Below are 13,562 nucleotides of genomic sequence, written 5' to 3'. Positions count from 1 at the left end.
AAAAACCCACAGAACATAGTAATTTCCTAGACCAATTAGAGGGAAGAATGTTTTCTGAGAGCAAACCCAGGACCTTGCGCATACAAGCCAAACCTCCAGACTCTCCTAACCTCTGCTGTCTCCAGTGCTCTAGTAACACTGTCCTGCAGCACAAGCCTCAACATTCTCCAAGCACAATCTGCATGTGCTCCTACTTCACTGGATTGACATTCCCTTTTTCTTCTCAATTTCAAGATCCAATGTTCTAACACATTAAGGAAGATTACTAACCTGTTATTTATCTTCTCATCATTCTTTCTATATTCATTCTATTAATTTACGTTTCGAGCCCATGTGTCCTAATTATAAATTCTACAACAAAACATAAAGAAAAAAAACAGCCTTTCTGCTTTGGTGATATGAATGAGATGTGCCTCTACAGGCTCATATATTTGAATGTTTGGTCCCAGTTGGTGGAGCTGTTTCAATGAGAAGTGTCCCTAGGGATGGGCTTTGAGGTTTCAAAAGTTCACACCATTCCCAGTGTTTCTCTAATCTTTCCACTACTGCTCCAGCACCATGCCTGCCTGCCTCTATGCTCCCAAGCAAGACCATCATGGACTCTTAACTAGCCCTCTGAATCTTTAAGCCCCAATAAACATACATGTCCTTCTGTAAGCTCTTAGTCATTGTGTCTGTAGAGCAACTAAAAAACTAAGAACACTCCTAAAACAATGTCTTCCCCATCAGAGGAACACACACAGTCAACCAGTCTGCCCCATTCAGTTTTTTTCTAACATACATTTTTCCTAGAAGATTTGCTTTTACTCAATCATGTATTAACTTGAACCCTCTTTCATTTTCTTTCTGTTTTTTTGTTGGTGTCCCCCGCCCCCGAGACAAAGCTATTCTGTAGCCCATGCTAGACTTGGCCTCTTTCCTGGGGGAAAAAAATGTTATTGGAAACAATGCAAGATTGTATAAAGGTGTGCCTCTGCTTCTTTTAGTCTTCACACAGGTGTATGCATGCGCAGCAGGGACGAAGCTGCTGGTATTAGAGCAAGCCCCTATCATCAGCTTTTGAAACAAAATGCTGATGAGGTCCAATATTACAAGCCCTGCTGCTTTAGCTTGGTGGGGGTTTGTTGTTGTTGTTGTTGTTCTCTTTCTTTTCTTTCTTTTTTTTAAGGAAAAGGCTGACATGTAGCCCAGGTGTGACTTTCAATCTTCCTGCCTAACCTTTCTAAGAGGCAAGCCTCACAACAACCATCAAGTAAAATCCTATTCCAATAGAAGGTATGAGCCGGGCGGTGGTGGCGCACGCCTTTAATCCCAGCACTCGGGAGGCAGAGGCAGGCGGATCTCTGTGAGTTCGAGACCAGCCTGGTCTACAGAGCTAGTTCCAGGACAGGCTCCAAAGCCACAGAGAAACCCTGTCTCGAAAAAAAAAAAAAAAAAAAAAAAACCAAAAAAAAAAAGAAGGTATGTAATAGTTATCTTGAGTAACAATTTGTTCAGATTTAGACTTATGGAAACAAATTTCTAGGCATATCTATGTGGGATTATTTAGACTAGGTTAACTGAGAATATTCATAACTCTCTGCTTCCTGACTAGAGGAGCAATCAGACCACACACCTCTGTCCTGCTAACACACCTTGGCTCACCAGACTATACAGTATTCCTTGCAACTCTTAGCCAAAAATAGCTTCCTTATGTTTCATTTGTCAGGTATTTTCTTATAACAACTGAGACAAAGCAATTAATACAGAAACTATTCTTCATTTCCCCATATCCAATTTAACATCACTGTCCTGTTTTTGAAACTTCCCTTTTGTGAGACAATGGTTCGCTGTGTAGCCCTGGCTCATCCTGGAACTCACTCTGGAGCCCAGGCTGGCCTAAACTCAGAGCTCCGCCTGTCTCTGCCTCCCAAGTGCTGGGATTAAAGGTGTGCACCAGCTCAGCCTGGCTCTCCATTTCTAATGACTTAAATCATCTCATCTGTCAGGTGAATGTCCCTTAGGCAGCAAAGTGCCTTCTTTTACTAGTCAGAACTCTAATTATTCAAGGACTCATTAAATACACTTAAGATAACCAGAGGCAGCCCTCCTCTGTATGAACTATTGAAATACATATGTATGGGGGCAGGCATGACAGCACACACTTATGATAATTTGGGAAAACAAGGCAAAATGATCCATGTACCAGGCAAGCCTGACCTAAGTAGCAAGACCTCCATCTTTAAAAATTAAAAAGAAAAGGAACCTACTGTATATAAAAGACATCAGTGATTAATGATGAGTAAAAGGTGACTTTGGAGGTAACAAAAATGCTCTGAACGTAGGACAATGGTTGCTTAACCCTGTGAACATACTAAAAATACTGGAAGGAGGATGGCTCTCACACCACGTGCACTGTATCAACTCTTTGAGTCTCCACCTACATGAAAACATCCCTACTTGTCAAAGAGAAGTAAAACACACTTAAATTTTGAGAAAGAAAATACAGACTCACACTGTACTCTTTAGGAAACAGTTAATTATCCTAAAACATGTACCTATCACAAACCAGGTACCATGTTTAAGTACCACAGAGAAAGACCAGCAGACTACAAAATAAACTGGAAAGAGGCGGGCAACCCATTTAATTATCACTATGATAAGAACTAGGAAAAAAACACCACTCAAAGCTAGGACTGACCTAATCAAAGAAAGGGCACATATGAGAAGTGCAATATGCTTCAGTCTGTTTAAGGCTCAGCACCTAGTTTAAGTAGACTGACATTATAATGGAACCCTAGATCATAGGAGTTTAAAAGTCCTGAAATTGATAACTGGCTCCCATTTGCCATGGGAGGCTCGCCTGGTCATTTTGTTACCCTGAAGGAAAAATGGACCTGAGTTTTATGAATGTGGATGTTTCTGACACACGTACAGCATTAAGTGGTATTTTAAGGTACCCAAATTTTCATACACATTATTTATATAACAGACTAATACAAAAAGAAAATTATGGTACGAAACTATATGCATTCATTAGTCATGGTTGCACAGAAAAGAAAGCACAGGGCACACACAAGCCCCTAACACAAAAGGTCTGACTTCAAATTCAAAAATATTATAAATATATAAACAAATACTTCTTTGAATATAACAAACTTATATTATTAAACAGTGTAGAAAAATCTTAGATTAGGAATTATAAAACTAGGAGCTGGAGAGATGGCTCAGAGGTTAAGAGCACTGACTGTTCTTCCAGAGGTCCTGAGTTCAAATCCCAGCAACCACATGGTGGCTCACAACCATCTGTAATGAGATCTGGTGCCCTTTTCTGGCCTGCAGGCATACATGGAGGCTGAACACTACGTATATAATAAATAATCTTTAAAAAAAAAAGTAATTATAAAACTATATTTTGTATTTCAAAACAGAATACTTCTGCTTTCATAAATTTTATTAGATCATACCTTTGTACATTTGTGCATACATTCTCCATAGTTTCTTTCCCAACTCAACAGCAGGACTGAACAGTTTCAGCACAAATTCTATGGCCAATAATGCTAAAATGTTACCTGGTCCTTTACTTTAAAAAAAAAAAAAAATCTAGAAACTCCTATCTAATCAAAAGTAGTCAACACTGATGCAGAACAAACACATCTAAACTACCTTTAGGATGTTTAGATGTTTCCATAGATACCAAAAGGCATTTCCTTAGATAAGCATTTATTTAATATACTAGTAAAACAAGTCACATCAGGGCTTAGAACCAATAAAGACCTTCTAGAGAAAGGAATTCATATTCTTCTGCTGGCTAATAAATCATCCAAAACACAAGGGTAGCTTCAAATTTGAATACACATGGATCTCTGTTTCCAAAGTTTACTCACATGCTTGGGGACGTATGCTGAAGGCTTTTGACAGTAGAACATTACCTCCTCACTACAGAACTTCCAGAGTATTCTTATGGCACAGCAGCCAACTTTCCCCAGGTGAATAACCCATAAGAAAAAAAGGCCGGTTACGGCCAGAGAGATGGCTCAGTCAGTCAAGGTAGATGCTGCCAAGCCTGACAACCTAAGTTCAATCCCCAACACACACACAGTTTAAAACAAAAAACAACAACAAAAAAAACCTGACTCCCACAAGTCGTCCTGACCTCTACATGCATGCTGAATACAAACACAAGTATGTGTACAGATATAAACAAATGTAATTTTTAAATTTTACTGAGTTTCTAGAAAGACCTGTATCTCTTCATATGTACAGCAAGTATTGACCTACCTTGTTTTCGAACATCTTCTACAGCAGCCACAAGCTCCTCCTTGAGAAACTGACTCTCTTTTGCAATTTTATCCCCCTTTTCCAAGAAATTCTCAGTTGCTTGTTCAACAGATGCAGCCAAAACATGGGCCTTCTTGGAACGACCTCTCTTTTTATTAGAGGGCCCTTTACTGTTGGTGTTTACCAGGGTTGTCACCTAAGAGTTAAATTTTTTTAAAAAAGGATAATTATTATAAAGTGAAAAGTAACAGGCTAATATCTCTAAAGACAGCAAGCCTCAATCCGTTAGGAAGGAAGGCACTACACTTAGAAAGCTTGCTAAGTGTGAAATAGCACAATACTTTCCAGATTGGAGAACAGAAAAACGATGCTACATTTAGTTTCCAAAATAATTTATTTTTAATACGAAAGATAAGAAATGCAATGCATATTTTAATTTCTTAAATAATCATTAGGTTTTAGAACGACTTTACAGACTAAAACTAACATTACTGATAAGTACAATGCCTTTTTTAGTGAAGAATTTCTAGAACAAGTTGAACAATGAATTTAGCTTTATCAGAAGGCTACATTGTCATTGTCACCAGTCTGCAAAAGATAACTTACTTCTGAAGTCTGTTCAAGCTTATTAAAACAAATCTTAGCATTAATTAGTAAAGGTCCTTAATAAAGAAAAGAAAGACTGCTCACAGAAACCTACTGTAATGATGCTTAAAGTTTCAGAACTTTAGGCATCATTAATAAGTTTAATATGCCAGATGATCTGTAGGTTGAAGATGATTAAAGATTTGTTACAGTATAAATCTGCCAACACAAGACCTGAAAGATACAGTATATACTGGGTTCAAGAAAGCAAATATTCTACCTAACCCCCACACAGCTACATATAGACACATAAAATAACAATTTATGACTTGGAAGGCAGTTTTTGGTTGTGAGCCTAGCCTGTAATGGCTGAGCCATTTCTCCAGCCCTTGGAAGGCAATTTTTAAAGACAGTAAATGCCATTCTCATTTTCTCTCTCCTCTAATATATACAAAAGAAGAAAGATATATAGCTAGCTGCTAAGTTAATAAACGCCATCACATTGATACATGTATTGTAACAGAATATACCAAGCCTACACCTTTAAATTCAATTACCTGCCAACTAATCCTACACAAGGAAAGGTGCATTAAGCTAAATGAGGAACTGTAACAATCAAGTCCCATCTTCCTTGCATTTCCTCTCCAACGAAGGGTGAAGAAAAGCACAAATATTTGGACATTTGTGCCACATACTAATAACCTTTACTATCAGCAATAAGACTTTAGAAAATGGTAGCAACTGTAGTCTAAAGAATTAACTATAGCCAGGTATGGTTCACATAGCTCTAATCCAAGCAGTATTGATGAAGTAAAGACAGGGATCAGGAGAATTTAAGTTCAGCCTCAGCTACTTAAGGAGTTTTGATACCAGTCTTGGTGATATAAAACCCTGTCTCAAAAACAGTAACAAAAAGAATTAAATAAATATATGTGGGGCTGGGAGATGGCTCAGCAGTTAAGAGTACTGACTGCTCTTCCAGATAACCCAGGTTCAATTCCCAGCATCTACATGACAACCAACAACTGTAACTCCAAGATCTGACACCCTCACACAGACATACATGCAGGCAAAACACCAATGCACAAAATAAAAATAAATAATTTTAAATACATAAATAAATGTGTTGATATTCAGCTAGTAATGAAACCAAATCAAACTAACCAAGCTCAATCAATTCAAATAAGACTCTGAGCTAACAACCTTGGTCATGTGTCTGTTAGCCAGGCCTATTGCAAAACAATGTTTCAACAGCTATGCATTTGTGTTTCCAGATTCTTACCTGTGTAACAAGAGGCTCCAACAGTCTTTCAACAGCCAGAGTCCTGATCTCTAGACTTTTGGGGTCCCATTTGAAGTTTATGTTGCCAGTGTGGACGGCAGTCATTTCTAAGAAACAAAAAGCCAAAATCAAGCAAATGTCAAACAGAAACATAAAATACATAATAAACTTCTAACAAAGACTTTCCTATCAGTAAAGATGAAATAATTATAACTAACCTGAAAATGACCTCTTACACATAATAATTCCATGCTTACAAACACTAAGGGATAATCCTGAGCACATAGAATCCCTAAAGTTTGGCTTCTCTGATATCAAGATATTTCTAGTTCCAGTTTTTCCAGTCCAGCATTGGTACAGCATGAGAAGCTAACGTGAAGGGTATTTTAAAAGAAATTTCTGATTTCTTTTAAAAGCCTGATGACGCACGCTTTTAATCCCAGCACTGGGTAGGCAGAAGCTGTCAAATCTCTATGAGTTTGAAGTCAGGCTGTTCTACATAACGAGTTCCAGGCCCAAGGCTATAGAGTGAGACCCTGATCGGGAGGGAGGGAGGGAGGGAGGGAGGGAGGGATTTTTTCAGAAACTAATACAGCAACATTTTCTATTAGTTTTCCCCCGTATCTACTGCAGTATCCCCAAAGGTATACCTCACTTCATTATTGCTTTAAAGTATTTTATGTGTTAAGTGTTGATTTATCTACATATATGTCTGTGCACCATATGCATGCCAGGAGCCCAAAGAGGTCAAAAAAGGGCATCAGATCCTCCAGAACTAAAATTACATGAATGGCTACAGTCCACCATGTAGATGCTAGGCATGGAACTAGGGTCCTCTATTAAGAGCAACAAGTACTCTTAACCACTGAGCCATTGCTCCATTCCCTGTTCTGAATATTTAACCTGGGTTTAATAACCTGGAGAATAAATCCTATTTAATATCATGGATACCTTTAGCAATTTCAAAGAATCAATATGCCACAAAAATATAACGTGAACCATATAAATAACTTAAAACTTTCTAGTAGCCACAGTGAAAACATTTTAAAAGAAACAGATTTTAATAATGTACTTTGTTTAACCCAAAATATCCAAAATATTTCAATGTGTAATTAATATATTTTTAATTAGAGATGTCTTATTTAGGCACCAAATATTCAAAATATAGTATTATTTTACACTTATGAAATAACTCAATTCAGACAAGTCACTAATTAAAGGCGGTTAGTAAACCGGGCTGTGTTGGCCCTTTAATCCCAGCACTCAGGAGGCAGAGGCAAGAGTCTCTGAGTTCAAGGCCAGCTGTTCTACAGAGTAAGTTCCATTAACAGTCAGGGCTACAAAGAGAAACCCTTCCTCAAAAGAAAGAAAAGTGATCAGTAACTTCATGCAGATAACCAGTGTACCTTAAACACACTACCATGCAGATAACAAGTCCTGATAACTACTTCCAAGAAGTACTGGTCATGCATGTTTTTCTTTCAAGACATGCTCTACTATCACTACAACTATGAAAAGCACCCACCGATATTCCCATTGTTTACAAAGTTAGACAGAGCTGAAAAATGTAGCTTTTATATATATACTAATGATAAATTCCTGTAAGTAAGCACTGAAAACAAAAACAAAATTTGTCCAATACAAATTCACTATACATAGGCCAGGCAGTGGTGGCACACACCTTTAATTCCAGCACTCAGGAGGCAGAGGTAGGAGGATCTCTGTGAGTTCAGGCCAGCCTGGTCTATAAGAACTAGTTCACGATGACAGGCTCCAAAGCTACAGAGAAACCCTGCCTCAAAAAAAAAAAAAAAAACACTGTATATTAAGGAACCTCAATCCAGACAGGTGTGGCAGCATACACATTTAATTCCCCCGCTCAGGAAGCAGAGCTGACGATTTCTGTAAATTCAAGGCCAGCCTGATCTATAGTGAGTATCCTGAACTACATAGTGAGTACCCTGTCAAAAGAAAAGGAGGAGGAAGGGAAGGAGGAAATCTCAATCCACTAATGAAATGGTTCACAGCTTATAGTTAAAAGCACTGGCTGCCCTTCCAAAGGCCCCAGATTTGGTTCCTAGAATCCATATGGCAGCTCACAGCCACCTGTAACTCCAGCTCCAGGCAATCTAAAGCACTACCACCACCAGGCCCCTAGATGTATTTTCTAATATTACGGAACTATGCGGTCACTCAGGGAGAAAAGTTATTTTCACAATTAACAAAAGTAAATTCTTTACATGATAAATGAAGACAACAAGATCCAAGAGCACACTTAGTCACCTTAACTACTTTGAACTTGTAACATTTATACAAAAAAAAAAAACTATCAACCAGTGTCTTTTTCACAAAGCTTTTCTACAGATTTAATTAGATAAAACAGATTGTGATCCTCTAGATGATATAGGCTGTTAATATGAATTACAGGAAAATTCTTCCAAACAAAAGACCTAATGAATACAAAAAATGTATTTAAATAAAAACACCACTTAGGCCAAGCATATAACTTACCCAGCACTCAGAAAGATTAGGAAGAAAGATCACAAATCAAAGATCAATCTAAGCTAAGGAATAAAAGCCTGTCACAAAATAACAAAAACTTTAAAAAGGTAAGAAAAGGGGAAACGAACATTTAGGAACACCCATAGGCATAGATGATTCACGGAAGAATCGAGAACACTAAAGCATTTGGCTGAAGAGACAGCTCTATTCCCGTAAGGACCCAAATTCAGGTGGCTCACAACTGCCCAGAACTCCAGGTCCAGGGGAATCCAATGCCTCTGACCTCCACAGGCAGTTTGCACCCACTTGCACAAAACCACAGACAGACATACACACACAAAAATTTTCTTTTTAATGAGAGAGGGTTGAGACATTATGTAGCCCTGTCTGGCCTGGATCTTGCTATGTAAACCAGGCTGACCCCAAACTCAAGAGATTCACCTGGTCCTATGCCTCTGCTGAGATTAAATAAATAAATCCTAAACCAAGTAGATAGATACTAACTGGAATACTGAATAACTACATGGTGTCATAGAAATCCAGATTATTTATGACAAAGGAAGAAAGCATTAACTTTACCTTACCAAAAATAAACATGAAACATACACACTTAACCAAATTATCAAAATTTGTATCTCTTGTCATGATACACTGGGAAAGATAAAACATTACTCTGGGGCTATACGGATGGCTCAGAATAGCATCACCATACTGCTTTGGTGGTGGTTCATGCCTATAATCCCAGTATTTGGGAGGAAGAAGCAGGTGGATCTCTGTGAGTTTGAAGTCAGCACCAGAGGACCAAATTCAATCACCAGCACTCACATCTGACAGCTTACAACTCTAACTCCAACCCCACTGGATCTGACACCTGTGACTTCTGTAGTACTTTATCACAAAACAACATAACTTCAACTAATATTAAGTAAATATCAGACTAACTGATAGTGAAGCATATTCCATAAAATTAAGAAAAGGTCAAGAAACCCAAAGATACAATTTGCAAATGGATTCTGATTTTATAATAAGCATAATTATTAATGTTAAATTTCCAAAGTTTCAGCATTTCACTTTAATTATCTAAGCATCAATAAAATGCTGAATCACATAATGGGAATGAAAAAAGTGGACTTGCCTAATCTAACAACACAAAATGCAGTTTCCAAGGAATTTCTTCTCCATGCTTACATTATGGCCAGCCTATATATACACTTTGGTCTTTAAAGGTTATTTGTCCACTAGTCAGTAAGCCTTAAGAGTTGGGAGGGTCTAAGTTGTTAAAGACTGCTAACAGCTCAAGTAAATGTCATCAAATGTCAGAGATAAGACATTTCAGAAGAAATTATTTGCCCTGTGAATCCCAGTTTCCTAACATTTCAAAGAGACTGTTTCAGTACAAATAAGACAACCTTTCAGGATTAGAGGGCTAGACCCTGTGATTAAATAAAACCAGTTCTAAATGGGCATTTAGAGCAACTCCCAGTTACTGAGCAAGCACAACACAATTTAATTTACTTTTTGGGGAGAGAGTGGTAGTGCTTGGAATTAAGCTCAGAGCCTGACACAGTTGAGACGGTTACTCTACCACTGACGACAATTCACTTTCCCAAAGAAATGCTCCTAATTTTTCTGAAATAAAATGTTTTCCAAATACTGGGAAGCCAATTTAAAAAAAAAAAAAAGTTACAGGGTTTAAGGCTTTATGTTACTTGAGACAGGGCCTCACTATGTAGCCGTGGCTGGCCTGGAACTCATGGAGATCAACTACCTCTGCCTTTGAAGTGCTGAGATTAAAGGTGTGTACCAACACACCTACGCTGAAATTAATTTAAGATTTTTTTTGTTTTATTTTGCCTTTATGCATGTATGCATATCTCATACATGCAGAGTGCCCATGAAGTCAGAAGAGAGCATTGGACAGCCTGGAACTGGATAAGCTGCCATATAGGTACCAGAAACCCAATCCTCAGAAGAGCAGCAAGTGCTCCAGCCCCCAAATTAAACTGTTTTAACAAGGTAGAAATGGTGGTCTATGCCTGTAATATGAACACTTGGTTGAGGCAGGAGGATGATCACAAGGACATCCTAAATACTGAGTTGACAGTGTCTAACTTGAGCAGTCTAAAAACAACAAACAAACAAAAAAATCTGAATTTTTTGTTTTCCTGCTTCCCATGTGTTAAGATAAGAGTGAGCTCCACTGAGAAAGTTAAGGCTCTGCTACTTTCAAAAACACAACACAAAGGTGAACTATAAACACAATGAATGAAAATGACACCTGGCCTCCCCAAGTAGAAGATGGGCAGAACAGACCTACAAAAAAAGGCCAACTCAAAAGATATGCCCAACTGATCGACTCCATGCAATTATCACAGACTAGGTGGGACTTCCAGATGGAGATAGCAACTCTGGGGAGAAGAGAGATGGGATTCACCAGCCAGACTCAGATGAAGTGGGATGCACAGTACTGAGCAGAGATAACAAGTCACATGGCAGAATGTAGATTAATATACACAGGTTAATTTAAGTTTTAAGAGATAGTTGGGAACAACCCTTAGCCAAGGCCAAGCTTTCATAATTAATAGTCTCCGTATCATTATCTGGGAGCTAGCAGTCCAAGGAAATACCTGCTATCCCCTCCAAACTCTTCCATGTATTACTCCCCAAACCACACCTCTACCCGCCCCCATTTCTCTCTTTCAAATTAATGGCCTATTTTCTTTATCTTATGCAAGCAACATCATTAATCAAAAACCCTGCCAAGCAGCCAGCTAAATGGATCAGCAAATAAAGGCTGACACCAAGTCTGACAGCCAGAGTTCAACCCTCAGGTCCTAACAGTAAAAAGAAGAGAGCTACTTGATCCTTCAAAGTTGTGTTCTCTGACTTCCACATGTATACCATGGCGCATACATCCACACAAATACACAATAAATAAATGTATACACACACACACACACACACACACACACACACACCTGACAAAAGTGACATCAAGCAATATTAACTTATACTACAGAACCAAGTTAGGACTTTGACAGCCCAAACAAAATTATAGATCTTAAAATTTACAAGAACAATATCCAGAAGAACAACGGCTTCTGGCACTAGCCTTTCCACTAACTTATTTTCTGACTTTGGGGAAGTCATTTCTTCTCTCTGGAACTTCAACTTTCTCATCTACAAGAAGAAAAGAGGATGATAAAGATCGCTCAGCAGTTTAGAGCACCTGCTCTTGCAGGACCCGAGTACAGTTCCCAATACCCACCTCAGGCAGCTCTTAATCACTTTTAACTCCAGCTCCAAGGAATCAGACATCATCTCCTGTCCTCTGAAGACACCCACAAACATGTAGCATTCACTCACACAGATATACACAGATACACATAAATAAATCTTAAAAAGTAAATCTTGAAAGAAAAAATGAGTGGACCACATGGTATATGCTTGTAATCCCAGAATTTAGGAAGCCAAAGCAAAAGTCATCAATCAAGTCTTGCCAGGACTATGAAATCCTGTCTCAAAACACACACACACACACACACACACACACACACACACACACACACACAAAGAAAAACAAAAACCGAGGGCCAGTGAGATAGATGAGCCGGTCAGATTCCTGCAAAGCCTGAAGCATATACATTCCATCCTCACAACCCACATGTTAGAGAGAACCAACAACATTCTAGCATTCTCTAACCTTCACAGGTGTTCCCCCACACACAAAACACACACAATACATATAAATAAATAAATGTAATAAAAAAAATTAAGAGTTGGAGAAGTAGCTGCACAGTTAAGAGTACTCTTGTTCTGTTCCCAGCACACACAGAAGTTCACAACTACTTGTAACAACCTGATGTCCTTTTCTGACTTCCCTAGGCACTCCATGAATGTGGTGCACATATAGCAAAACACTTATACACATAAAACTATAAACAAAAATACTTAATTTTTATAATTCTTAACGTTGAATTCCATATTCTACATCCTTTGAGCTCTAAAATTAAAGTCTCTTTTTAATTAAATTTGTTCTTTGACATTTCATACATGTATAAAATACATTCTAATTATTCTTCCTTCCTATCTCTGTCAACCCTCTGCTTCCTACAAATCCCTTTCTGTACATGTGCCCTTGGAAGCCAAAGGCTATAGATACCCTACAGCTGGTGCTGCAAGAACTATCTGATTTGGGTGTGAGAACCAAGGGTGGGTCCTCTGCAAGAGTAGTATGCATTCTTAATCACTAAGTCATCCCTCGAACCCCTTTTACACTACATCAATTTAACTAAACTATAGCAAGCTCCCACTAGTACCTAGGACTTCCCAACCCATATTTCTGACCAAGTTTAGTGTACTGTGCTTGGGTTTCCTCTTGTGGGGTGGGCCTCACAGAACCTAACAAAAAGTGCTTAGTGACACTCATAACCATCACACCGCTACTGTACAAGTGGGCACATCTTTCTTGGCAGACTGTTAGTAAGGTCAGTGAGGCTTACACCTGATTAAGACCACTGATGCCTTTTCTCATCTACCAGCCTACATAGATAGCACCACCCACCACTATGACAAGGTACATGGTGTCTGCAGCAAAAGGGTCTTTCTAGTGTTCTTTTCACTTATGTCAGTGGTTGTCAACCTTCCTAATGCTGTGACCCTTTAATACAGTTCCTCATGTTGTGGTGATCCAAACCATAAAATTGTTTTTTTGTTGCTACTTCATAACTACAAATTTGCTATTGCCATGGTAATGGTAATGTAAATATCCGATCTGCAACCCCTGTGAAAGGATTGTCTGACTCCCCCAAAGGGGTTGTGACCCACTGGTTAAGAACTGCTGACTTGGGGGCTGGAGAGATGGCTCAGTGGTTAAGAGCATTGCCTGCTCTTCCAAAGGTCCTGAGTTCAATTCCCAGCAACCACATGGTGG

The 13,562-nt window shown here is 38.6% G+C and overlaps 1 protein-coding gene across 1 annotated transcript in view; it reads right to left on the bottom strand.

Annotated features, from left to right (window-relative positions):
• Ctnna1 (catenin alpha 1) overlaps positions 1 to 13,562 on the bottom strand; it is a 124,198-nt gene that overhangs the window by 91,622 nt on the left and 19,014 nt on the right. The window contains exons 2-3 of the mRNA XM_005355929.3: positions 6,128 to 6,234; positions 4,261 to 4,456 (exon numbers count right to left, since the gene is read on the bottom strand). Coding sequence (XP_005355986.1) covers positions 4,261 to 4,456; positions 6,128 to 6,232 — 301 coding nt within the window. The 5' untranslated portion in view covers positions 6,233 to 6,234. The remainder of the gene's footprint in view (positions 1 to 4,260; positions 4,457 to 6,127; positions 6,235 to 13,562) is intronic.

The sequence above is a fragment of the Microtus ochrogaster genome, chromosome 18 (assembly GCF_000317375.1).
Source record: "Microtus ochrogaster isolate Prairie Vole_2 chromosome 18, MicOch1.0, whole genome shotgun sequence".
Lineage (NCBI taxonomy): Eukaryota > Metazoa > Chordata > Mammalia > Rodentia > Cricetidae > Microtus > Microtus ochrogaster.
This window is presented reverse-complemented; position numbering and strand designations above follow the sequence as displayed.